This window comes from Telmatherina bonti (genome assembly GCF_933228915.1).
Source record: "Telmatherina bonti genome assembly, chromosome: 15".
Classification (NCBI taxonomy): Eukaryota; Metazoa; Chordata; class Actinopteri; order Atheriniformes; family Telmatherinidae; genus Telmatherina; species Telmatherina bonti.
Window position 1 is genome coordinate 15,733,131 of NC_136613.1, and position 26,576 is coordinate 15,759,706.

Sequence of the window (26,576 nt, forward strand, 5' to 3'; positions counted from 1 at the left end):
GAGGATGAGGATCAGGTTGATCGACCCCTGGAACAGCTCCAGTCTGTTTTCACCCTTCAGCTGTCCTGGAAAAAGAAGAAGGAATTTATATTAAAACAACATGCTTACTCTGAATGTGAGATATAAGACGGTGAACTGAGGAAGGCCATGTTAAAACACTGAAAATGTCCAGATTAGCTGCTAAACAGAGCAGGTGCTGAGATTAATTGGTCTGCTGTTTGTTCATACAAACAGGAGTTTTATTCAGCTGACTCTCATCTTCACCACCAAGCTGTTTTCTATCTTCTATTGTAAGTTCGGTCTGTTGTTTAGCTTGTCAGCATAAATTATTATTCTGTTGTTTCAGGCTGTAAACTCAATTCCCACTCAGAAATGACTGAGTTGTAGTGGATAAAATAATTTTATGGTAAGTTATGTGGTGAGTTTTTAAGAAAAAAACATACAATATTAATGTTCAGTGGACTGTTAAGAAAACAATGAAGTTTGTGTGAAAAAGCAACATTTTGTCAGTTCAAAGTGTTATTCTGATGTTTTAAACGCTTACTTGAATAAATGAATCATGTTTTATCGACAGACGTGGTGTGGTAAATAAAAAGGTTTTGAAAGTGAAATCATACTGACATAGTATTGTTTTAAGTTTTTGGATGGGAAAATATCACTGTAATCTGTGTAAAATAAAATACAAATAATTTAAAATATAAATGATTTCATTCTATTTACAGCAGATTGTCTAGAAATGTTGAATAAATAACATTAAATATTACAAACAAAGAGTTTTTTTTCTTTCCTTTTAGTTTTTTCTGCTCATTGTAAATAAAAACAAAAACGTTTTTAATTCATGCAAAACCTTTTGGGATCATGTTTTCTTTCATGTCCTCTTTAATTGTCCAAACAGTGATAATTGTAATCGGTCAGCACAGACCCCTAGACTGTGTTACTACAGAGTGATGCGGTTCCGCTGCATACAGAATGTACTGTAGTTTGGCTTGTTAACATAAGCAAAGCCCTCTCTACTTACAGGATGTAGAATCCCTGTGGTTATTCATACCATATGCACTCTCATGTTATTCCAGTAGGGGGCTTTACATGGCATAAGAGACAACAGCATTTGTCCTCTGTAGCTGTCATGATTTCAAGATGATTTCATGGATGGCTGGATTTATGTATTTGGCCCACAGAATAGATTTCTACTTTCCTTTTGTCTGTATTAAACAAGGCCATGCCTACATGAAAGGTGCAGTCTCTGGATATTGTTTATACATTAAAAATTGCACTTATAAATCCTAAAAATCACAAATTGATATCACTCTGGAAACTGTCAAGAAGAAAAGAATCAGTCAAAACAGAGTTTAGATTTTTAAATCACCTAAAGTTGATTCAGATTGAAATCTTTTTACTCTAATATGCAAAAGAAGATGATCTGTATGAGTTATGCTTCAAGGCAATGGTCAACGATAACACTGAGGTTTTCAACTAACTCCAGCCTTTATCCTTTCTTAGATAATCATGTGGTATCAAAAGATACTTTGTATTGTCTTCTGACAAATTATGTTCCATCTCCCACTGAATTTGGAGCCTTATGAACAAAGTGAAGTACCATTTTGTTTGACTCCATTCATCTGTACTAATATCACAGTGGTACAGAAGAGATACTAACCTTGTTACCAATAATTCACTTCTGATTAGGAACATAAAGCCATGTGCGTGGGGAACATGGCCTTAAATTTAAATGTACCACAGAAATCTTTAAAATACGAAGGTAATTGTCATAATGTTTCTTTAGTTTTGAGGAATTAAAGAGTTTGCTGAGCTACCTTATTTGCAGTCTGTGAATATTATTAATTAAAGTCCATATTATCAATAACTTAAGTGTAATGTGTGATGGCAAATTAATGATTACCTTTGAATTAATTAATGGAATGGCAATACAATCAACTCACATGCCCCTAAAAGTTACCTAAAGTATTGGGAAAAAAAAGCCAGTATACAAAGGTTTTTAATTATAGCTGTCATTTAATTCTGACAAAAAAGACCAAAATATTGAACGCTGATATTACATATAAGTGCTCATATCTGAAACTTTGGCGGAGAAATGGGTGTTATATACTGCTGTAATAACTGGCTGGTGATGTTTATGCTTGCATGAGTAATTTTTTTCTCCCTTCATTCTGAGCTTCTCTGCCCAGCTTTGCTGTCAATCCTTGATGTAAATGTTGCGACTGTGATGAGGTTGTGGATGTGAGGAAAAGTGAAGTCCTTTTGCTGAGTTCTTTTGATACAGCATCTGGATGCATTGTTGTATTTTGTCTGGGATGTTCGGAAGATATAGCTCTTAGATGCAAACTTCATTGGCTAATTTATTCTGCCTGCATTTACTTGTTTACTATTGTTTATTTGATAACTGTCCTTTCAAATTGGCCTTCTTTGTCCATAGACATCGATGTACAGGACATCACTCTCTTCCTGTAATGCACTATTCTATAGACCCTTGGCATATTTTCATACCTTACCGCCTCCTAATGAAGGCTAATTTGCCTTTTCTCTTGCACTCTCACTTCTCAGAAAATTCATTTGGGAAGACTATAATGTAAACTTTTGTCTTTCCTCCTGCTTATTTTCTCTTTTTTATCCTTTGCTTCTTTTGATATTATCTTCCAATGTTTCTTTGCTGGATCAGCCATGCTACACCTTCCAAAGTTTTGTGATATGTGCTTGCTGGTGGGTGATGTGCAGTCATAAAACCAAATAAAAGCTGTAACATGATGCTCAAGGCTGGAACACACAGTTGTAAAGTTTGTTTTCTCAGCCCTAAGATGCTGCAGAACAATAACAGAGCAATGTGCATAATGAGGTTGGTGTGCCATAAATATGAGCTACAAGTGTGATGTAGTGTAGCTTTTACGTAGGGATGAAGTTGGACAGCTGAGACCATTCAAATCTGGTTTTCCTGTGTTGATCCATACCAGCAGATCTTCCATGTTTCTTCCATTTAAAGCTCTGCACCAGCATGACGTGCAGACATGTTAATTGTGGTGTTTTACCCTTGTGTGGACCAGTTATGGTCTAAACATTTTGTCCAATGCTGCATTGGAAAAAAAAGACTTCACTGATACTCCATCCTTGTTGAGAAAGACTATAATTTTGTAACTTACCTTTTCCTGTCATTAGATTCTGTCTACTGACTTGAAAAGGATCTCAGTGAGTTCTATAGCAAGCTTAATGTACACAATAATTCAATGTGCTATACATAAAATAAAACAAACTAAAATAAAAAACATTAAAAGCATTACAGCGAGCCGCAGGAAGCTTTTGAAAAAATTAATTAAATAAATGAATGAATAAAACTTATGATAAAATGTTTGTATGAAATAAAAGTTATAGTTTGAAGAATTAACAGATATTTTGATAAAAGGTTGCAAACAAAAACTTAATTAACCTTGATGTAAAGCATCAAGTTTTTGCATACCAGGTGACATGCAAAATAAAAAAATGAACAAGCAAGCAAATGAGACTATATTAATTAAAAGATACTGAACAAATAAGACAATGCACAAAAAAGATAGTGAAACCAGTGCAGATATGACAACACACTATTGCACACAGTTTTACAAAAAAAAAACTTGAATACCACTTGATTTATCGCTATTTACAATTATTAGTGTTTTTCATTATTAGCTAATATTGGAAAACTGCAAATCTACATGAAAGCATTTTTATAAAAGCTTTTAATTCACTAACGTCTGCCACTATTTTACATTATCAGATAAATGCTGTGATCAAATCATTGTTTATTATTTGTTCTGAGAAGGAAACCAAGATAATGGATTCATCCATAAACTCCATTTACTATTAACGGAGATGTTTGCACATGTAGCAACACGTGACGACCTGGCCACAACCCCTCTGTCTTAATCTGGAACTCATGTTTGTTTCTGTATCATAGTACCATCTTAACTTAATCAGATGAGAGCTGGGTCCAACCAGTCATTTAATCACTAAGACGTCAAAGGAAGGTACTTTTCCCTCCTTTCGGGAACTGATCTTTTTACACAACACGTCTAACCAGTTTAAGCTGTTTGGAGCAAACTCTATGTTTGTCCAAATTTTCAGCTGAGCTCTGTGCATTAGTAGCTGTGAAAAACATTATTTTAGGACTGTAAAGACAAAGCCCGTTTGTGTTTCTTTTCCCACCAATGAATAGGATGTGGATCCAATTTGTTTTATAACCGGCTTGTACAGAAGAAAGGATAAATGACTGGAATGATGTGCTAAATGAAGAATATGTGCTTTTTGTAATCTGAATGTTCTAGCTAGTTAACACTATTCATGTGAGGTTGCAGCAGCCACCTACAACTGATGAATAAGCACCGGCATAATGTATTCATTTAGTTACAGGATAACTTGAATAATTAAATATAATTTTATAATAACTGCTATTAGTAGAAAAAACACTGCATACTTTTCTTACATTTGGGAAAGTGGGTGACAGTTAAAAAAAAAACAAATTTAACTAAATCAAATAAAACATTTTATATGAATGTTATTGAGTTTATTCTAGACTTAAAACATTCTTGCTTTTCAGTGGAACCAGTCTTAATATAGTAATGTAATATTGGTCTTTGAATTCTGAATATCTAAAAAAAAAAAAAAAAAATTAAAAAAACTACTCAATTTTGGGCATGCAAAGCACGGAACTTCACTGAAATATGATCCTTCGGAGTTTTCTTTTTTTAGAACAAGTTACATTTGTGTAATTTGTGATCATCTACAAATCTTTTGAGCGTTTCCATCATGAGTCTGAATTCTGCCTTACATTCCTTATATTCATAAACCCCTGAATTATTTTTATAATTGAATCAAGACAATTAATAGCAGACAGACAATCTCTTGGGGTTAAATAAAGTACCATGGAAAAAGGGAGACGTGTGTATAAATCAAATAAAAAAAGTTAATGTTAAAGGGGGATGACATCCTGAAATGGTTGCCAGTCCATTAAAGAGGTAACAATGATATACACTCATTCATTCATTATCTCAACCGCTCAGTCTGATTAAGGGTCACGGAAAAGCCTATCGCAGCAATCTTTTGGCAAAAGTCAGGGTACACCATGGACAGCTTGCCAGTGCATCACAGGGCCACACAGGGACAAACAACCACTCATGCTCACAGGCAATTTAGAGTAACCAATTAACCTAACTTGCATGTCTTTGGATGATGGGAGGAAGCTGGAGTACCCTGAGAGAACCCACATATACTCCACACAGAAAGGCCACCATCAAAGCCTCACCCACGCTGAGGATCAAACCAGCAACCTTCTTGCTGTGAGGCCACAGTGCTAACCACTATGCCACTGCGCTGCCCATTCTTACAGTCAGTGCATAAAAAAACATTTTCTCAAAATAGACATGTTTGCAATGTGGATGATGAGCTCCTATTGAAAACCAACATGGTCTGCATGGACCCACATGACCATTTTAAAACAACAAAAAAAAACCAACCCAATAAATATAAATTTTTCATATTTTTTCATATATATATATATATATATATATATATATATATATATATATATATATATATATATATATATATATATATATATATATATAATTACAATATTTTTTCTAATGTAATTCTGGCTTTTTATAATATCAAAGAAAAATCCTATACTTTCAAAACCTGGAGCAAACCCTTTGCTATTCATTAAAACTGAACTTAAAATTAAATATGAAAAAACATTTGTAGAAATTACATTTTATTAAAAGACCCTGTGCCTGGCTGCATAGTGGCATTTTATTTTATTTTATTTTATTTTATTTTATTTTATTTTATTTTATTTTATTTTATTTTATTTTATAAAAATATTTACAAAAGAAATTGAGTTTCGGGAAAACCGTCCCCAGTAGGCGGCAACACGGCCTCACAGTAAGAATTACGTCGTAAAAATTTAAACGAAGAAGAGACATCTCCGCCGCAGCAGCAGCAGAAGAAGAAAAACAACAGCAAACATGGCGGCTGCCACAGGACAAAATGGAAAGGCTGTAAATGCCTCCAATGTTGATCTGTTGTTACATCCCGAGTTGCTATCTCAAGACTTTATGCAGCTAATTTTAAGTGAGGTGAGTGAAATGTTAGTGGAAAGTGGAACTTGTCGTTTAGTTTCCAAATAAATGGCTTATGTTTACAATTAGCATCTAAGCTAACAGTCAGCGTGTTTATGTTGCATTTCTTCAGTTCGCTTCTGGTTCATTGTCGACTGATGGTTGATTCATGAAGTGAGCTGACAGTGTTGTTTATCCGACTCAGAGACATGTTAGTACCGGGGACTGTGGAAGCAGAGATCGGCTTACAGAGCTGTTCCTGCGGCATGTCATCCCGCTGCCGCAGAGGGCTTTACCGAACAGCCGGTGGGGACGGAGGATGAGGAGCAGAGGAAGACAGACACAGACTGGACACAGCAGGACAGAAAGGTCAGTGTTTCATCAGTAGTTGTTTCTCCGTGATGGAATCCAACACATGTACTGTCCCCTCACTGTTAGGATAGCCTCTTGATTGTTTAAGGTCAGACAAAATAATATTATTTATTAGGGGTGGGAAAATTGAAAATCAGGATTTTTTTTTTTTTTTTTTTTTTGCTTTACAATTTTAAAATCGATTTATTTATTTTTTTGTTGTTGTTGTTTAAAAAAACAAATATAAATAAATTATAATTTTTAAAATGATAACATTTTATAAATTTATAAAATTTTATCAATTTTATAAATGATAAAACAATTTTCATTTGTATTTGGGGCGTTATAGCAGCAGAATGATGATCCGGCTACTGTATTGTCTTTTTCTAATTGAAAATTTTTTTTAAAATTACGAGCAATAAAATAAGTTTTATACATTTATTTTGTTTTTAATTATTTTGTTTTAACCTACAAAATCAGCAATATTAATGAATTGTGAGCATCACAATTTAAATCAAATCGGCAGCCCAAAAAATCAGAATCGAATCGAATTGGGACAAAAGCGTATCGTCACAGCCCTATTATTTATGTCCGTGGCAAAGTGCTCATGTGAGATTTGCATTGATGTTGCACAACAACACACAAGCATTATGTGTGTTGAGTAACCACCACAGTCCATAAGGTGAATAATTCCAAAGACAAATAAGATACTGATACATGCAGCACAGTTTCCATAAATGTTTAATTTTATACACAAATCCGGTTTTTATGAACAACAGCTCAGTGTCTTGTAACTCCATTCAAAGAAACACGCTATAAGTGACCATGCAGTTTTTTTCTGCGAGTCTGGAAAAAAGAAAAAAAATGTTGCATTGGGTTTTATTATTTTAAAGAGTGAACATCTGTTTAACATCACTGTGTTCATTTCTAGCTGCACTAATGACCATAACAGGAAAAGGCCTCTGATCATGTTTGATGGGAGTTCCTCTCACTCTGGCCTGCTAAAAGTAAAGAAATCAGAGGGAACAACAACCCCAACAGGAACCACCGACAGGTTAAAACCTCCACCTGCTACAAGTCTGTCCAACCCCATACGCAGACTTACAGGCAATTCGTCATCCTCTTCCTCATCCACGCATTGCAGTACAGACACAGCAAACCTCAAACGAGAAGCAGACACTTCGGTAGGACCTTCTTGCTCTGTTGCCTTAGTTTTCTTTGGGTTGTGTGCACAGTTTGTATTGTGTATTTAAGATAATCACTTTCCAGTAAGAGGTGGAAATTTGCTTAAGGACAAAGCAAATTTATGTAAAAAAAAATGTAACTAAAGCAAATATGTTATAATTATACCTTTTTATGAAAGGTATAATTAAATCATTAATACTTTTAATGATTTATTTTCTGTTTGCTTATTTTTGTGTTTTGGTTTCTTTTCTTTCAGGCTGCAGTGAAATCTCCAGAAGTGAAGAAAAAGATCCAACATGTGACTTGGCCCTGACCCTATATGGGAGTTCAGGCCTTTGTGGCCTCACCTCCCTCCTCCCTCCTCCCTTTCACTGACCTGTTGAAGGCTTCTTTCCTTGGCAGCCTTTATCACAGTTTTCCAACAAACCAGTTCTCAGAAACCCTCTAAATTGTGTAACAAGACCACCTCAGTGCTCCTGTTCACCTATGCGAGCTGACTTGATGCCAGTGATGTTCAGAAGATCAGCTGCTTGGGGTCATGATCCTTCTTGTTGCTTTTCACAACCTTAAGTGCCCTTGATATCATCATGATCAACATCTTGAGTCACTTTTAGAGGACAAAATAAGTAAGATGACTTTGTTTCAGTAGATGTTTGTTCATAGCTGGCTTAATGGGAAAAGGTACTGGAGGAGTGGTTGAATGTTGTTTTGCTGGTTAAGTTGCTAAAGATGAAGAAGACAACAGGACATGAAACGGCTCATTTTTACAACATTGTAGAAGTTTGGTGTAACATTTTTCAACTGCTATGATGTGGTAATCAGTTGATCATCAAATCTGTTCTCCGTTCCAGTAAAATCTGGATTTTATTCAGCACTATTTCACAAAAATTTCAGGGTTTATGATTTTTAGTTGTGTGTGTACATGTTACAAGTAATATGGAGACACATAATTACTAACCTTTGCTTCATATTTCTGTTAGGTTTGACAGATGATGTGAAGAACACTTGTCTCTTTGAGTAATGCAAACAATTGGAGTGAAAAAGGACAAAATACCTTTTTTTTTTCCCCCAATGACTATTTATTGCTGTGAATTAAACCAACCTTGCAGTTAGCGGTCAATGTAGACAGACTTGATCAAAAACGCACACAGGAACAAGAATTTTGAATCTGGACGATGTTTGTACAAACATTTTTTTAAAAAATAAATTTTGAATATAATGAATCTCTGTTAATTTAATTACAACTAGGCTCAGCCAGCGGTAAGTTTAGTAGTTTATTACCATTCTGTCATGTACAGCAGATAAACTATGTGGTCAACATTTGCATTATTCTGGTGTGTGTGTGTGTGTGTGTGTGTGTGTGTGTGTGTGTGTGTGTGTGTATATATATATATATATATATATATATATATATATATATATATATATATATATATACACATATTGTGCCGTTTTTTTAAATTAATAATTTCATGCACAGCTACAATTGTGATGGTTCATAAGCATAACGATGCAATTTAGTATTTAGAGGCATGCTAAACAGAACAAAACAAACTCAAAACAAAAACACAAACTCATACCAAAAGTCGTTCCTCTCAGTTGTGTCATAACACAGTCAAAGTATGTTTGGGTATTTCTTTACAAAGACCCCCACCCTCTGCAAATATAGTTCCCATTTTGCTACATTTTGGAGATTTTGGGGCTGTTAATGTTAAAAACCTAACTTCAGTTATGCCCTTAAAAGTGGTCAGTCCACTAAACATTCATTGCTTTCACTCTTCAAAGCTTAAAGTGTTCATTAATCGTTAATATTTATTTCAGTGCATCATACAGTATCTTTATATGTTCCTTTATAACATTTTTCATTTTCATAAGCAAAGTTTTTTTTTTTTTTTACAGACATGCTTTCTGTTATTTTATTAGTACTTTCTCTACAAGTGTGTACAGGTAACTTGAATAAACTTTGTAAATTCAAATAAAACCATTAGTATTTTATATTTCATAGCTTAATAATGCTATGCTTTGTGCTCTGATAGTATTTACTGCATCTTTGTCATTCCTTAGCACACGATCATCCAGTGAAATGAATTACATCCATGCTGTATTAGATGTCCTTGCCACACTCAGGACAGAGGATGTCATCACGTTCAGTCAGGAAACCACGGCCAACCAGGGACACGGAGCACTTCTTGCAGTTGAAGCAGTCATTGTGCCACTGGCGCTCCTCAAAGGAAATATACTTGCTGCCTCCAAGACCTGCGAGTGGAAACCATGTCTCAGCTAATGCAGCTATAAAGCTGGTTATAAACTGTCCTTTCTGGCTTCTGGGAGGACAATAATTTATGATTACCTGTGATTGGAGTGGTGCAGGAGGCACACTTCTTCGCATAAAGGTTGCAGAAGCATTTGAGACAGTAGGGAAAGTCATCTCTTGAGGTGAACCTCTGGCCAGACAGCTGCTGCTTGCAGCTAGTGCACAGGAAACAGTCCTTATGCCAGGGCTGATCGCGGTAGGTCACTCCGCCAGTGGTGATTGGCTAATTATAACAGCATCATATTGTTAAAGGATTATTTTTCTGCCACATGAACTCATGGTTCTAATTTTTTTCAAATAAATTTGAAAATGAGTTTCACTTATGACACAGGTGCAAACAGCATCATATAGTGTAGGAAAGCACATCATAATACCCAGATGTCTTACCTTTTTGCAGTGTACACACTGCATGGCAAACTGCTTCTCATAGCACGGCACACAGAAGTTGTGGTTGTCCTTAGGGATGAAGCTCTTGGTGCCAATAGGCTGCTGGCATCTCTGGCAGGTAAAACAGGTCTCATGCCAGCTGTTCCCTTTGTGCTCCATTTTCCTGGAGCCTTCCAAGTATGATGTTAAAGAGATAAAGAAATTAGAGGTACTAAAAATATACAGTTTTGAGTCATGAGACCATATGCAACAGCTGTGTGATATATTTGGAGTAATCTGTGCAAAACCAGGAGCTTTAATACTTTTGTTTTTCAGAACCGTCTTTACTAATTGAATCAGTTGAGAGAAGTAGAGCTGGTGCTTACTCTCATGCTATTTTTTCATTCCTCAATAGCTCAGTGGATCTTTATTAAACTGTATGTAGTTTCCAATATAGAAAATGTTCATCTTTAAACTACCGAAGAACAAATCCAAAAACCCAGGAAAAGCTCTCATGATTTAACATATAAAGTTGTACTTTTATCAACTCTCTGGTGTTCTCTGCTTTGGGCCTTCAGGTTGATTCTTTATGTATACTGAGATGATGGAAAAATGTTTAATAATGTGAAAAAAAAACCATGCCTCTTATGCTTAAAAAATACATCCCCTTATTCTGTTTTTTTTTTTTAGCTTGCATTATTGAAAGCATGTGAAATAATAATCATATAATCATGCTTTAAAACCTCATCTGTCTTTTTGTTTGCACGATTACTGCTTATCCTCAGAAGTTTACCTTCTATTACATCACATTTTTGATGTTTTGGTTACAGAGACACAGACTAGAATGTAGGGCCTGTGTTTAAGCAGATGGGGTGAGGGGGGTATGTGTACTATGTAGGTGTGTATGAGTTGAGTGTGTGTGTGATAAGGTGAGTATGATTAGATGTATGTGCTGGAACTCTAATGTTTTTAACTTGAGTGTTTGATGGTTTTATATATATCTATATATATATATATATATATATATATATATATATTCCCAATTTGTGTTTATCATTTAAAGCACTTTGAGCTGCTTTTGTATGAAAAGTGCTGTAAATAAAATTTGATTTGAAAACTTTGTCCCAAGGTTGAAACACAACACTGCTTAAAATCAGTTACCTTTTGGTGTTGATAAGCATTCATATCTGACTTGACATGTTTCTATCTACTTCTTACCCGGGATGATAGTCTTCTTGCAAGAGTGGCATTTTGAGGAATACTCATTGGAGTAGCACTCGGTACACAGGAGCTGATCGTCCTTGGTGGAGAATGGCTTGTCCACCAGGGAGCGTTTGCACTGGAAGCACTTGAAACAGTCTTCGTGCCAGTGACGGTCCTTGTATGACAGATCCTATAGAAACATTTGTCAGAAAGTTATATCCAAATTATAAGAACCGCACAACAGCTTGAATGTGTAGCTGTATTTTTGGGCATCTCTTACCCTGGTGTTACATCCGATGGGTTTTCTGCAGTCCTCACAAGTGTTGGAGTACAGACTTTCATAGCATTTCACACAGTATGGATTGTCCTCTCGGAGAACATACTTCTTCCCAAACAGGGATTCCTTGCAGTAGTGGCAGTCATAGCGTTCAGTCATTGTAACAAAGGGTCGTTCAGCTGAGACACAAAAGAGAAAGGAGAAATAATTCCCGTCTTTTTTTTTCTTTTTGTTTTTTAGTTGGTTCATTGACAGTTTTAAGACACCGAGCAGTTTCCAGTCAGTAGTAATTTCCACTATGAAGATGCTCTACAAGGAGATGCACATCCTTTTTTTCCATGTTGGATTTCCCCTTTCATCTTTCTGTCTTATCTCTCTCTCTCTCTCTTGTTTTTCATTTTGCTTTTTACGTCAGGAGCAGAGAGTGACCGATGATGAGGATATAAATAGCTCCTATCAGTCCTGCTTAGAAACAGTCAACTATTGCTCTCACTGCATACCAACGCCCACTATGCCAGTGGACACTGAGTGACCCATCCAGCACCTCACCTCCAACTGTCAGCGCCAGATCTCAGGATCTCTTGTCACCACGTGCACATGCATGTGTGCATGTATAAGTGGGTTTGAACAGCACTTGTAATAGTGGCAGCTTACAATCAGCATCTGCTTTTGGTCTGCTTGTGGAACCTTCTGCTATCCCTCCTGCATTTATTTACTCTTGTTCTCTATTGAGCAAAGATAGCAGCTTTTTAATCCGGGCGTCTCTTTGTGAAAAGTGTCTCTCAGTGTCACAGATGGATGTTGACTCCTCACTCACATGTAAACTAATTGTCATGTGACTGTATTTATTGACTCCAAAGCAAAGTTTCCACCATTTAAGGAGTTTCAAGGAAATTTAAAAATAAAAAAATAAAAAAAAGAGAGAAGATCACATGTGAATTCCTTTTGAGGTACTTTCAGATGTTTTTTCTCCTTAATTTAATAGATTCTTGTTTTTCCCTCCACATCCCACATCTCTCTGTCTTAGCTCTTGATCCATCTCCATCTATTCCTACCCTAGCGTTCCAAAAGGAGATCTGTGAGTGATTTGTGTTGTTACTGCCACTGAAAAGGTTGGTATTTTTTATCTGGTTGAGGCTGAGACTTTTAATCCACCCGTCCTCACTGCTCTAAGCATTCTCAAGCCCTCCCACATTCCCTCATTGTCTATTGCTCCCACCATGACTCACCTAGCTTATGCAAGGATTTATCTGACTCCTAAAAATATAAAAGGATAATATGGACGGCCACAAATAAAACCTCCAGCTATTCAGGCACACCATGCAGCTGTTTCCCAGCTTTTGGGGTGCTTTGATGCCTCCCATCTGGGAGACAGAATGAGCTACTGCCAGTAAAATGGCAAGTGGACAGTCGGAAAGATCGAGACCTTAAAGACAGCATGGCAGCCTCTGAAAGAACTGCTTTCGATATCTGTGCTTGCATTTATTCTATAATAGATTATATGTAAATCTACATATCAAAATATTTGAAGAAGTTTAGGTGTTTTAATGATGTTTATGGTTATTTTTAAAGCACTTTCCACAAAATAAGAAAATATAAATCAAGCTCCAATAAAGAGAAAAGGTATTTTCAGATATTTCCTACTTTCCTTAATCTACAGTTAATAATAACATTCCTTGTTAATGACACATAGTTTGAACAAACTCCCACTAAATATAGCCTTAAATTGGATGATTTCAGCCTTTTTGGGATCTGTGGGTTTGTTTGTTTTTAGAATCTTGAAGTAATTAATGAATTATGGTATACACTTACAATAATTTCCACCACTACAGTCACTTGGTAGACGCTTTTATCGAAAGCGACTTACACGTGAGAAGTGATCAATTTACCATGGCAATTAATCTAACAACTCAAACCAAATATCCCTGGACTAAATGAAGAGTTACAAGTAATGGCAGGTGTGGATGGAAAAGTCAGGATGGTGTGCAGGGGGAAAAGAAGAACATGAGCAGGTTGGTGGGGAAGGCAGACAGGAGGATGCCAGAACACCAGCAAGCAGCAGTGTCCTGGAGAAAAGAGGACATGGTGAATGAAGACCAGTGAAGAAGAAGAATGAAAAGGGGAAGGGATGGAGGGTGGATCGGTTGAACAGAGTTTGTTCTTACCTTCCTGTCTGAGGAGTGTGAGTCTGTGCTGAGTCTGAGGCAAACTGAGAGAGGACGCTCTGGATCAGCTGTAGTTACCCCTGATTGCACTACTCCACCCTTCATGGGCTAATTGAAAATGGGGGAGGGACCATAAAGGAGGGAGGGAAGGGAGGGTGGGGGGGCAGCAAGAGGGCAGGGATTCTTTTTTTGAGATGATCTATAAATACAGCAGCGCCTCACGGAGATAACCCCAGGGCTCCCTTTCACTTGCTCACTCAGTCACCAGCGCGACCAAGGAGCCTTTTAAGGTCACTCAGTTGTTGTTCACTCAGTCACACACTCACTGAGTCATTCATTTGTTCATTCACTCAAATATATAAATATATAAATGTTTTTTACATTGTTTGTTTCTCCCCAGAAAGGCCATATCTTTCCTCCCGATCCAACTTCCTGAAGAGAATTCTCCCTTTTTGCTCTGCATCTGTTTTCTTTACATCAGAAATATCTGTTATCATTACAATAACACGGAACTCTGACATAGTTTTCCTTTGGTCTTTTGTATATAATGGAAAACATGCCATGGGTCAAATGTCAAGACTTTTGTCCTGTGAGAATAGTCCCTACTTAGATGTCCCTACCTCCCCATATTTTCCTTTACAGGATACCACAAAGTCCTAAACCTCCGATGTGTTGGCTACAGTATCCAGGCTTGCTAATGACAGACACATGCATGATTTGTAAGAAATTTTTAGCACTATTTTCTGCACCCCCATACTCAGTTGTTCATATTGTGGCTCCTTCTCTCACAACCCCCCCCCCCCCCGGCCTTGCTCCCCCTCCCTCTGTCTGATGAAGGTTTTCCTGACCCAGTGGTCTCTGGACACTCTCCAGTACTAAAATGCGTCAGCGCCGCTCCACTATGATTCCGGTGCTCTATTTGTAGCACGGCATGAATTCTGGTGCTTCAGCAAGTTGTTAAATCAGTTTGTATTCAACTGTTGTATCCATAGTAATACAGTTGGTCCACCCGATCCTTTATTCTACACTGAAATCACTGAAATCAGATGATGTGAATTGACCTTTCCACTGGCACCACCATAAGTTTACATTTGGAAATTGGTTAAAAAGGTCTCAGAGCTTTTTAAAGAAATTGCCATGAAATGTGGAGAGACACTCATGTTACTCACAACTTGTCATCACTCATAATTCACTGATATATTTCAATGAAATGTAATAATTAAATCAAGATTTTATTTGGTAAAAACAATATTTCTGCAGGACATCCATCAGCTAGACCGGCGACCTGTCCACCATGAGAGCAACTGGGATTGGTTCCAGCCTCACTTTGTGACTCTGTATCAGAATAAATGGACATAGACAATGGATGAAGGATGGATAGACATCCATCAGCCACAGCTGCACTTTTTAAGTGCTTACTAGCAAATGTTAGCTCTAAATTTGGATTTTGAACATGACACTGCACCTGCTAAACATCAACATGTTAGCAGTCATTGTGAGGAAGTTTGTGTTGCTAGAATCATTAGGGTTAGGTTAGGGTGGACAGCCTGGAATATGTATCATTTACCTGTGTTAAAGATGACGGCGGGGTACATTAAGAAAAAGCCAAGTAGTAAGATGCATAGTCTGTAACTTTTTACCACACACACCTTCATGGTAATGCTATGTTATAGAGTTCATGCCCCAACAGCTTAGATCTGCTTTGTTGACTCAGGTAGGATCTACAATAAATTAGATTAGGCTGTTTTAACCCTTTGGCATGCCAGTGGGTCACAGGTAGGACACTTTGGGTATTCTTGTGAGACTGCAGGAATGCAAGATTAATGTTGTGACTGATAAAACAAGAGCTAAGATGTAAATAAAATTTATTTTGACATAAAGGATCAAACAGCAGTTTCTTCTTTCTTGCCAGCAAATATTAAAGTTAGGAAGTTTTTCATTTCTAACTGTAGAACAGTGAGTGGTTTTGCATGGCAAACAAGTTCGAGGCAGCTGAGACAAACAGGAAGTTGTGTCATTTTTACCCGTAGTGTGGGTAAAATTGAAGTCAGATGACAACTGTCAGACAGAGGAAGAATTTGTACTAACTCCAATGATGAGACTCAGAGTATATTTTATTTGATTACTCTGCTGTAATAGACATGTGGCACTTGCTATTTAACCCAGGCGTGGGAGACAATCATTTCAGTTCAGTTCCCTTAATTTCAGACATGTGGTCTAATTAATACCTCAAGGAACAAATCTGTTTAATGCCCAGTTCCTCAGTCCTTCCGTTCCCCTTCTTCTCTGTATTTGGCTCGTAGTTACCCCACCTCCACCCTGTTCTCTCTGGGCTGGGGCCTCCCTTTCAGCTGCTAAGGCCAGGGGATAACAGTGCAGCTGTCTGGGCACTGCAAGGCTATCATGATGCTAAAGCCCGGTGCTTACACTGGTTGCAAATACAGCCATATGGAAAGGTCAAACCAGACAGACCCCATCATCACTTGTGCACCGTTACTCATTAGTGCCACAGCAACCAATTGGACTGAAATTTCTCTGGGTCATCCAAGATCCAGTATCATCTTCTGGAAGACCTTCTCTGGACTTTATATCAAATGGGTCGAAATGAATCCCAGCAACTAACTTTAAAGAACGTGCAACATCATAATAAAGGTCTCTAAGGGGCCGTTAGAGCTGATGAAGATGGATGGAATCATTTGAGGGCTCCCACGACAGGGTAGCAACTGTAGAGCAGAAGTCTGTTTAACAACGTGGTGCTGCTTTGATTCGACCTGAGAAGTTTGATACCACTCTTATATTAGCCCAGTAAACATGAGACTAAGCACGTAGTTGAGCTTGGTATAAAACGGCATTCGGTTAGAGAGTCTTTCACAAAGAGAGGGAGATATATAAACTGCACAAGCTGCTTGGGACTCCAAGTTAGAGCTCATGTTTGGCAGCTTTGATGTAAACAAATTTTTCTGCTCTAAGGCTAACATTAAAATGAGTTTAACAAGACCAAAAACACATTTTATCTCCTGGGGTATTGCATTTTGAGGTATCTGTCATTATGTTCCTGTGAACATACAGAGAGCTAAAGAACTGAACAGCAACCCTAAATTTCCAACTCCAGTTAGACCTTTATCTTAAACTTATTTTATTCATTAGTGCATTACAAATTTCTTACATGGTTGTGATTCTGCCAGCTTTATAGAGAGTTAGTTAAGTGAACTGATTCCTCTAAGTTTTTAAAGCAGCTGCTAACAATGGTGTTCTTGGCTTTCTCACATGTTTTGACTCATTTTCACAAGTACCAGAGTTTTTTCAGAGGAATGTGTTATTTTTTGTTTGTTATGTCACTTAGCACTAATTTATTACTTATTTTTTAATAAAAATATCAGGTGATAACAAATTGTTTTGCCAGTGTTGGGTCTAAAGATGACAGACAACTCAGGAAAGATCCAATTGTACATGGCATAAAAATAATACTGAGGTAACTGACAAACATTAAAAGTATTTTTGCACCAAAAAAGCAATTCTCAAATAACTGAAGTGTGTATCTCTACATGATGGGCAGTGTTTTCTGAACGTGATATCCTTACAGAAAACACTAGAAGCACTCGGAGAGCACAGGCCTCTGACAAGCTTTTGTAAAAGCATTCTTTTTGCCAATGATTGGAACTTTTTGTTAAGAAGTTAATGGTAAAGGTATCCCTGTTTTCCCAAAGAACTCTTCTAAACGTTTCTGGATCCAGGCAGTGATTTAGATCAAATCCCAAATCTAATCACTTCTCACTGATTTAATTTCTGAAATTCCTTGGAAATTTCCTCAAAATTTTGATGAAACATTTTCATTTTGATGAAATGTTGCTAATAGACAGATAGACCAACACACCAACATGGCTGAAAACATAATCTCTGCAAAGTGATTGATAAAGTGATTGAAGAGATTAATCCTCTCCAGCACCAGATATCCATGTTTTTGAGGTAGTGTTGGATCATCTTGACAGAGAAAAAAACAAAAGGTGCCAAAACCTGAAGGAAACCTTGGAAATGCTCCTTAAGATTCCTGGAGAAAAACTCTAAAATAGTGTTAACAAAAATGATGGTCTAATAGGTGGCTGTCCCTGGCTGTGGAAAAGCATAAATATTTTCCTGGTAAATATTCACTTTCAAATCACACAAACTCAGTTTTTGTCTTATACAATAAATATATTTTCTTTTGTGTTTGCTCATGTTTTCTTCCCATTTTCCTGCCAATATATGTAGATATGATGACTTGCTACTTTTGCATAGTACTATAAATATTAAAGTTTCCGTTTGTTTGTTTGTTTGTTTCTTTTTTAACTAAAACACCTGTGCGTTGTGCACATTTCTTTGATCCTGTGATTTTTTTTTTCCACCTAAGATTGAATGTAAGACAAAGATTAAAAGGCTCATTTTCTCATTTTCGCTCTTTCTTTGCTCTGTGCCCCTGCAGTGATGTGGGTCTAAATACGACACAGCAAATCCTCAGTCATTTAGTCTGGTGTTGTGTTCCCAGACTGTTAAATCCCTGCAGATATTGGTGGGGTGTTTCAACCTTTGCAGGGACCTCACGCCTTATTTAGATCCCAAAGTTTTATGTTTCGCTTTTGTTCTTTTCTCCAGTGTGTTGATAAGGGATTTTTGCTGCTCAGTGGTACATAGCCAACTTCCATGTGTTTTAAATTCATGCCAAATATTTTCAGTGGGAGCCAGATCTGGACTGCATTAGTTTTATGCCAGCATTCTTTTACTAGCTTGGAGTCGAGCAAGCTATAACAGCTGTAGAGCACGGTTGTTTGACCATGCTCTACAAACTTGTCCTGCTGAAACTTAGCGAAGCTTTCATTGAAAAAATGTATTAAACACATAACTTATTGCTCCAACACTTGCAATAAGTACTGCACCATTGTTCATTAATAACAGGGCTTTTGCAGATGTGCAGATCATGTTAGGGATGGTAATGCTCCTACATTGTACCAATTGTGACTTCTGATCAATGCTCTGAAAACAACCCATATGGGTCTTCTTTAGCATGGAGAAGTTTACATTAACAAAGAAATTCCCATTTTGAGTTATTTAAACGAAAGAGATTTTTTTTCACTTCACCTTAGAATATTTTAAATGAGCTCTGATCCAGAGAAGGCAGTAGTGTTTCTAGATCTCGTGCATGTGTTTTTTTTCATGCATGTTGCATGTGGTAGAAACCATTTTTGTGTGTTTCTGCTCCCTAATGAAAGATAGAAAGATAAGAAGCAACAATTTACTTAATGACAGCTGGGCTTCTCTGTCTCTGGCTGTGTCCATCATATTAAATCTGTTGCAGCAAGGACAGCTGATATGGCATTCCCACTTCTTCATGCTGAGTTTGGTCATTCTGCCAGCGAAGGCCCCTAAATATGTTTGTTTTTTGATAATTGTGATAATTTCACTGTTAATATTTTTTTAAAGTTATCCCATAATTTGTAAGCTCCCATTTGGTCAACAGGCTTTGTGGGGGTTTTATCAGTGAGCATACAGTATAGACAAGAATGCAATCACATGTCCTTTGTTCAACTAAAACAGGAATTTGTGGAAAGTACCATCACTGCCACATCTCTTTGCTCCCTACTGGCCACATTTTCAGTTGTTCTGAAACTAAGCTGTTTGTTTGCAGCAGAAAGGACATGTAGGAAACATCATCCTATGATGAAGAGCTCCAAACTAATTTGTTCAGGTCCAGAAATACACAACAAATATCTTACCTCAAAGGGCTCTCAGGACAAAGGCTTATTCAAAAACATTTGTGTTTTAAGCCCATAAATAGGCTGTAAAATTGATGTTATTTGGGATTGCAGGAGTTCACTATGTAGGCCCAGAATTTTGGACCCAGTACCCATAATATAATACACAAATCCAATATGGGTACAGTCCTGCGATGGACTGGCGAGCTGTCGAGGGTGTACCCTGCCTTTTCCCAAAAACTGCTGGGATAGGCTCCAGCTTCCCTGCGACCCTGATTAGGTGATTAGGATAATAAATGACTGAATATGGGTGCAGTTTTTGAGCCCATTTATATCGCATATAGGTCTCTGATACTAGAAATCTTGTTTGCTGTTTAGACTACTGCACTATTGGGTTTATTTTCTGTTGGTTTAAACTTGTTTCTGTTTTTCTGGACAGCTGAGAGCCTGTAGGTCAGGGACGGGGATCCCCAGTCCTGCAGGATTTTCATGTATCCCTGATCCAGCACACCTGATTTAAATCAAATGGATCCAACCAGCTTATCAAGATCTGCACAATGATTCATTCATTTAAATCTGGTATGTTTCAGTTGATATCTTTGTATGTTAATCTATTATGCACCCTCATGTGCATAACACCCATATGTGCGGCTTGTCACCCTTATGAGTGACAATCCGAAACAGGGAATCATCACATCCTGATGCAACCCTTTGCATTCATCCGGACTTCGGACGGCCCCACAGAGAATATCCGTGCCCCCTTCGGGGCTAGGGGAGAAGGACTCAAACTGCCGACTAGCAGGTCACAAGGGAAATAGTCTTAAGCAAGCCACCGCCACCCCATTATGCACCCTTATGTATTTGAATCAAACTTTATCTCCAGATTTGGGTTTGAACTTGTGAATCTTCAGTTCTTTTAAAATATATAAAATGTCACAGCTTCCTATGTGTTTTATTATTAACCAATCTAAAACTGGTTCAGATTTAGAAAAGTGTGTGATGATGTTTTGATGCTTTCAGCTGTAGCTTGAAAACACTTTGCTCCTGGAGCAAAATCACGTGAAGGTACCCAGTGTGAGTGTCAGGTGTCTGAAAGCCTCTCTTTCAAAAGGCAGTCCAAACATTGCTCAGGAATGTTTGCATTTCTCTAAATGAAATATTGCAAGTCCACCATGCTTTGCTGCAGCTTTCTAGAGACCTTTTCGAGTTTTTTTTTTTTTTTTTTTTTTTTTTTTTTACTGAAGAATGGTAAAAGAAACAGAACTAAAAAAGAAAACAGACATCCAAATAAGCAACAATAATTATATAATGTCGATAATGAAGCACTATGTCCATGATATAAAGGGTACTCATGTAAGTTTTATTTTGTGCTTGTCCATCTGGCCTTATCAAGTGAATCTAATTGTACAAAGTATTCTACATCAACTAGATTAAATCTTCTGGATCAAAGATGTGTCATTTGATCCAGATCCCCTCTGAGTTTTGAACTGCACACAGCAGCAGACAGATTGTAGCTGCACATTACTATGTTTTTGTGATGTTTTAGTACATCATAGGTTTCAGAATTAAATGTATTTCCATGAATTACAATCTGCTTCAAATATATAGCAAGCATTCATTCCTGACAGAGCAGAACACTGCCATGTCTTGTGTGTGCAGTAAATGTCCAACCGCAGTAGAAAATCAGTCTAATTTACAAGGAGACTGGGAACATGAGAAACGAGTTTGTGCAAAGGCAAGGCAATGCACCACGTTGGAAATGAGTGGATAAAATCATTAATGTCAGGGTTCAGTTTTGGATCAAAGTTATGTCCCTCTTTTGATTAATTGCAATCTTAAGAGCTTTGCTGGAAACTGTATTTGACAATTCTTTGAAGACAGAAACAGGAATCCATCTCTTAGCCTGACATCCTCAGATTTCACTGAGTGGTGACATTTAACCTCTTATTAGTCACACCTCAAGGGTCTAATACCTACATCTCACCAGGATAAACATAAAACTCAGACTGAACTAAAGGAAGCTGTTGGAGGACAAATTAATCTTTTTCAACACACACCCCCCCCCCCCCAAACAAAAACTCCAGTTGCCTTCTAGTGAGACGTTCATTTAAAAAAGTTTACTAATGCTGCTAGAAAGATCTTCCATCATTGGCCACAGCTAAGTTTATTATTTTCACTTTTCTTTAATCTTAAATTCAAGAAAATATCTAGAATTTATTTTCATATATAATATATAGTTACAGCTACTACACTGCACAGTTTCATTCATTTCCTCTGAGTTTGCGTCCTTCACACTACTGTTTTGTTTTAAGTTCATACGAGTGACCATAAAATTGTGCTTATTTGTCTTTTTTTTTTTAATGTTACTGCTTTATTTGTCTTCACAGACAAGACGAACACTCATCACTTTATATTGGACTTTAATCATTTGACAGTTTATGAAATTACTTTTAGGCACAATGATGGATGAGTGTCCATGTGTGCTCACTTTTTTGCATATATTTTATTTGAAAGTCACCTTACCCCACAGACCTGCATCTCTTTGTGAGTGTCCATACTTTTCAGCATATTTCCTTCATATTTACACAACCACATTTCACCCTACATTTCTAGACTTCAAATAGTGCCTTCTGGGATGACTACGCTGCTTTAGGCTGATAGCTTGTCTCTCTTCATTGATAATAAACAAAGCTTACATTTCTGAAAAAGCAACTATGAATGAGTCCTTGAATATCTAAGAAAAGATAACAGCTGATTGCAACTGTAGTCCATGTCATGTCCACAAACTATTTAAAACTGTGTGTACAATTCATAAAGTGTATTTTTATACAGAGGTACGTTTTTGAATATTTTACACAGAATAACACAAATCCAAACTATTTTGGAAACTAAGTTAAAAAGGAATGGAAAAATTCTCCTAGAAAAGAGTCAGTTTGACCAGATCTCTAAATTTAATCATGTCTTTGAAGATTAAATATTTATACCCACTGCATAATCCACATTTCACTACATTCACATTTCTCTTGGCCTGGAAGTCAAAGGATAGTCGACATAGCACAGGAGCCACTGGTTCATCACGTATATCATCACTTCCAGTCAGGTGGACGAAAAGACAGGCGCCTTTCTGCCAAAATAAACATCCAGTTTCATCAGCAATGTAACTGTAGCTGCGCTCAGCTGCACGGCACTCAGCAGTCACTCAGTGGCACGATGTGGTGCAACTAGTGAGAATATGAGTGGAGTGACTCTAAAATGGAAGACATCCTGGTTATAGGAGCAGCATGTAGCGTGCTGATAAGTGTTACCCAGGCATGATAAATAAGTCGAGTTTATCTCGGGGTTAAGAGTGGAAATGTATGAAAGGCATGCTGTTAAGAAAAATACTTGGTTTTAATGCAGCTTTGCATCTTCAATTCAGCGGTATTTCAGCTCTTATGTATTGTTACATAATGAGTTTGACTTTAAATTAAATTCAGTCATGAAACTTTACAATGCCAACTGTCAATCTGCTCAGCCTGCCCCTCAGCTCTTTCCAATTAACCTTGAGTCAACTGCTTCGAAACAAGTTTAAAGTAAAACGTGACTCTTCACAAATAAGCATGTGCTTATAGTTAGTTGCCATCTAATCGAATTGACTTGTTGGGGTAAAAATGTTTTTTTTTGTACATGTTGGATGGGAGCACACAGTGCTGGTGGAAGACGCCCACTGCTTGGTTGGTTGTTTTCATATCCTGACCAGTAACGAGCTGGTGAAGGCTGGTATGTATGACATGTGGGATTATGGAGAGATGTTTTAGCTTCTCTGCCTGTGATGCTCTGCCCCCTTGTGATAAAAATAAGACAACTCAGGGCTTCAACAGGCATGACTGAGGAAAATAATAAACACTGAGAAAGTTCAGACTTTTGTCTGAACAGGAAAAACATTCTCAGACATTTTCATTTATGCGACACAGTGGGTCAGTAAAAGTGTAATGCTATTATCTGCAAATAGTTTAGACTCTATTTATTGGTGAAAATTAAATCAAGACAGTATGTTGACATTTAACAGTTTTTATTTAGAGAAATTATCTAATTGTGGTTTTCTTTTAGGAATTTTTGCTTAACTTTCAGTTTCAGCAATGTTTCCTCCTATCAGATATCTGCTCTGCTGGAGTTCTGCATTTAAAACACATATTTTAATTCTAATGGCTGTGTTTCACTGACCGAAGTGTCAAATGATCTCCAGTGTCCCTCGTCACAGCTGACCTTTACATGGAGGAAGCAGCACAATGCTTTGCTCTCATAAAGGTTCAGATTTTTCAACCAAAAGTAGCTGAAAATCCAAACCCATTAAGCCTTCAAAATATAACCATGACTGACAACAGTAACTTAACAAGGGAACATACAGTTGACAAGTTACCTTTTGTTGGGCTGTGTTGTGCACATTGAGGAGTAAAGTCTCAACACACATAAAGAATTCTTAAAATAATTGTGACAACAACTTTTTTTTCTTTCAAGCTCAGTTCTGCTTAAAGGTGGAGTATGTAAGATTTTCAATATTAAAAAATAAATAAATAAATAAAATAACTACAATCATAATTAGATCGTTTTTTTGAACATGTAGGTTCCAGTCTGTCCATATTTGATGTGTTGTTAAACTACAAGTTTAATTAATGACAAATTAATTAATTAAAGCACTTTTCTTTTTTTTTTTTTACTGGTAGGCAAACATTTAAGAAAGGTCTTTGTCATTAATCAAATTTGTAATCTAATAACACATCAAATATGGACAGACTGGAACCTACGTGTTTTTAAAAATGTTAAAAAGGGATCTAATTATGATTTTAGTTTTTTTTTTAGTTAATTTTTTTTTAAAATATTGAAAATATTATAATAGGCTGTTATGAATTGGCCTTCATTATGTTTTCCCCTCTGTCTGTAAAGCGTCTTGAGATGGCATTGCCGTGATGTGACGCTATATAAATAAAGTTGAATTGAATTGAATTGAAAATCTTACATACTCCACCTTTAAGGAAAGATGTCATTCTGCTTGTTATCAGTGCATAGGTCAAAATTTAACATCTAAGGAGATGCATTAGTGGGTGTGACATGAATAACTTTTACATTTGCAAAGCTACTGTTAACACTGAATATTACATTTGAGCTTTTGAAGCAACATCCTGATTACACTACACATATTACATCATGGCATTGCCAAACCACATACTGTCAGTAGTCTTGGTTCAAATTTCCTTTTAAAAGTTCCCCTGCAATTACATAGCTTGAGGGGGGAGTACTCAGTAGAAACCAACCGCTTTGTTTAGACCAGTAATGCTATTTTGCCACACAGTGTGTAGGATGTTCCACAATGTTTTAAATAACACAACAAAAAATGGATGCAGAAGATACAACCAAACCAAGTCAGTTTTTAGAGTAGGCCTATTTTCTGTGTCATGGTAAGTGCTTGTTTTCCAATTCATCACGTGGTTTTGGTTATTGTTTTATGTATTAAAAAAAAAAAAAAAAAAATCCTTCTGCTTGTCAGAGCTCAGCATGGCTGTGTACAGATACTTTCTATTCAATGTTATCATAGAGAAAGCCCAGTTCCACCTAATGAAAAAAGTAGCTTGGTGGATTGAAAAAATGAACACTAAAAAGTGGGTGGAAGCTTTCTATTTCTCACTGTCATCGCCAAGGGGCGACATATCCCCCACAATCTGTCGCTTTTCCTCCGGCGCTGTCCTGTACTAGTCCCGGCGTTAGTGACGTCACCGCCGGGACCGGCGATCAAGTTAAATGAAAACAGCGTGATCAAACCGGAAATAAAGGATGCTCTTTTAAAAATAAGATTTTTTTTTTTTTTTTTTTTTTTTTTTTTTTTACCTTTTTATTTTTTTAACATCTTGTTAATTTTACAAAAAGAAATCTTCTAAATACAACACAACTTGGTGCTTAATTTTACAGTTCTGTTTTTGCCTGTATCCTCTTACCAACTCACCCTGATTCCCTAAAGAAAAGAAAATGAGGGAAGTAAATATCATTAAAAATAAATAAACAAATAAAACAAAGATTTTACAGAAGTAAATATACACATACATACATGTATAGAACAGAACAAAATGAATCACAAAAAAACATTAATATTAATAATACTATTGCTGTGAGTTGAGACCTAATCATGATCATAATAACACATATTGTGGCAGCAAAAAACAAAAACAAAACAGAAACAGTAGTAAAACAATCAATTAGCATGCATCCTCAAACTTTCCCCATCCAAAGATTTAAAGGTAAGCAAAATTCATTAAAGAGATGTCCAAAATTTAATTTCTCTGACTCATCAAGAAAGACTTTGAAAGAAGGAGGGGAGTTATTCTTCCAAATATAAAAGTATACACTTCTTTGAAAAAAAGGTAATCAAAATTAGTATTCTACTTTTTTTGTTGCCTAACTGAACATTATATGTATCTTATAGTAAATATAAACCACTGCTTAAATTAAATTTTATGTCCACGACTGACTGAATAAAAGAATAAATCAAGCTCCAATAATTCTTCAGGAGTCACAGTCCTGAAACATGTACAAAAATGTCCCCTCCGTCTTTTTACAGTTTTGACATACTGATGAGATATTCTCTAATATTTTTTGCATTATTGATGGGGTTAGGTACCATTAGATACCATTTGACCAGCCTTCTTGATATTAGTTTGGTAATAATCTTTTCGTCATGGTCCAGAAGACTTATGGGCCTGTATGATGAACATTGCAGGGGATCCCAAATAATATTGGGCTCTAAAGAGGGATCATTATTTTCTCTTATATAATTTTTTATCCACATACTCATATTTGATTTAAATTCATTATCTTTAAGAACAGAAGAATTAAATATCCATCACTTGATAATAAGCC

At 36.6% G+C, this 26,576-nt stretch overlaps 2 protein-coding genes across 3 annotated transcripts; one reads left to right on the plus strand and one right to left on the minus strand.

The window, feature by feature from the left end:
• The first annotated feature begins 5,985 nt into the window (after positions 1-5,985).
• On the plus strand, positions 5,986-9,091 carry cUnh2orf49 (chromosome Un C2orf49 homolog). The gene is made up of 4 exons (XM_079254871.1): positions 5,986-6,119; positions 6,307-6,470; positions 7,384-7,636; positions 7,894-9,091. Exons 1-4 carry the CDS (start codon positions 6,009-6,011, stop codon positions 7,948-7,950), a joined length of 585 nt encoding a protein of 194 aa, XP_079110997.1. The 5' UTR covers positions 5,986-6,008; the 3' UTR covers positions 7,951-9,091.
• Positions 9,091-13,995, minus strand: fhl2a (four and a half LIM domains 2a). Of its 2 annotated transcripts, XM_079254870.1 has the most exons (6): positions 13,963-13,995; positions 11,801-11,976; positions 11,536-11,710; positions 10,339-10,508; positions 9,988-10,174; positions 9,091-9,893 (listed from the first exon to the last, which is right to left on the minus strand). In XM_079254870.1, the coding sequence occupies exons 2-6, from the start codon at positions 11,954-11,956 to the stop codon at positions 9,742-9,744; spliced, it is 840 nt and encodes a 279-aa protein (XP_079110996.1). In that variant the 5' UTR covers positions 11,957-11,976; positions 13,963-13,995; the 3' UTR covers positions 9,091-9,741. The 2 variants fall into 2 exon arrangements, with proteins under 2 accessions (XP_079110996.1, XP_079110995.1); XM_079254869.1 differs by lacking the exon at positions 13,963-13,995 and having other exon boundaries at positions 11,801-12,281.
• Positions 13,996-26,576: the final 12,581 nt, after the last annotated feature.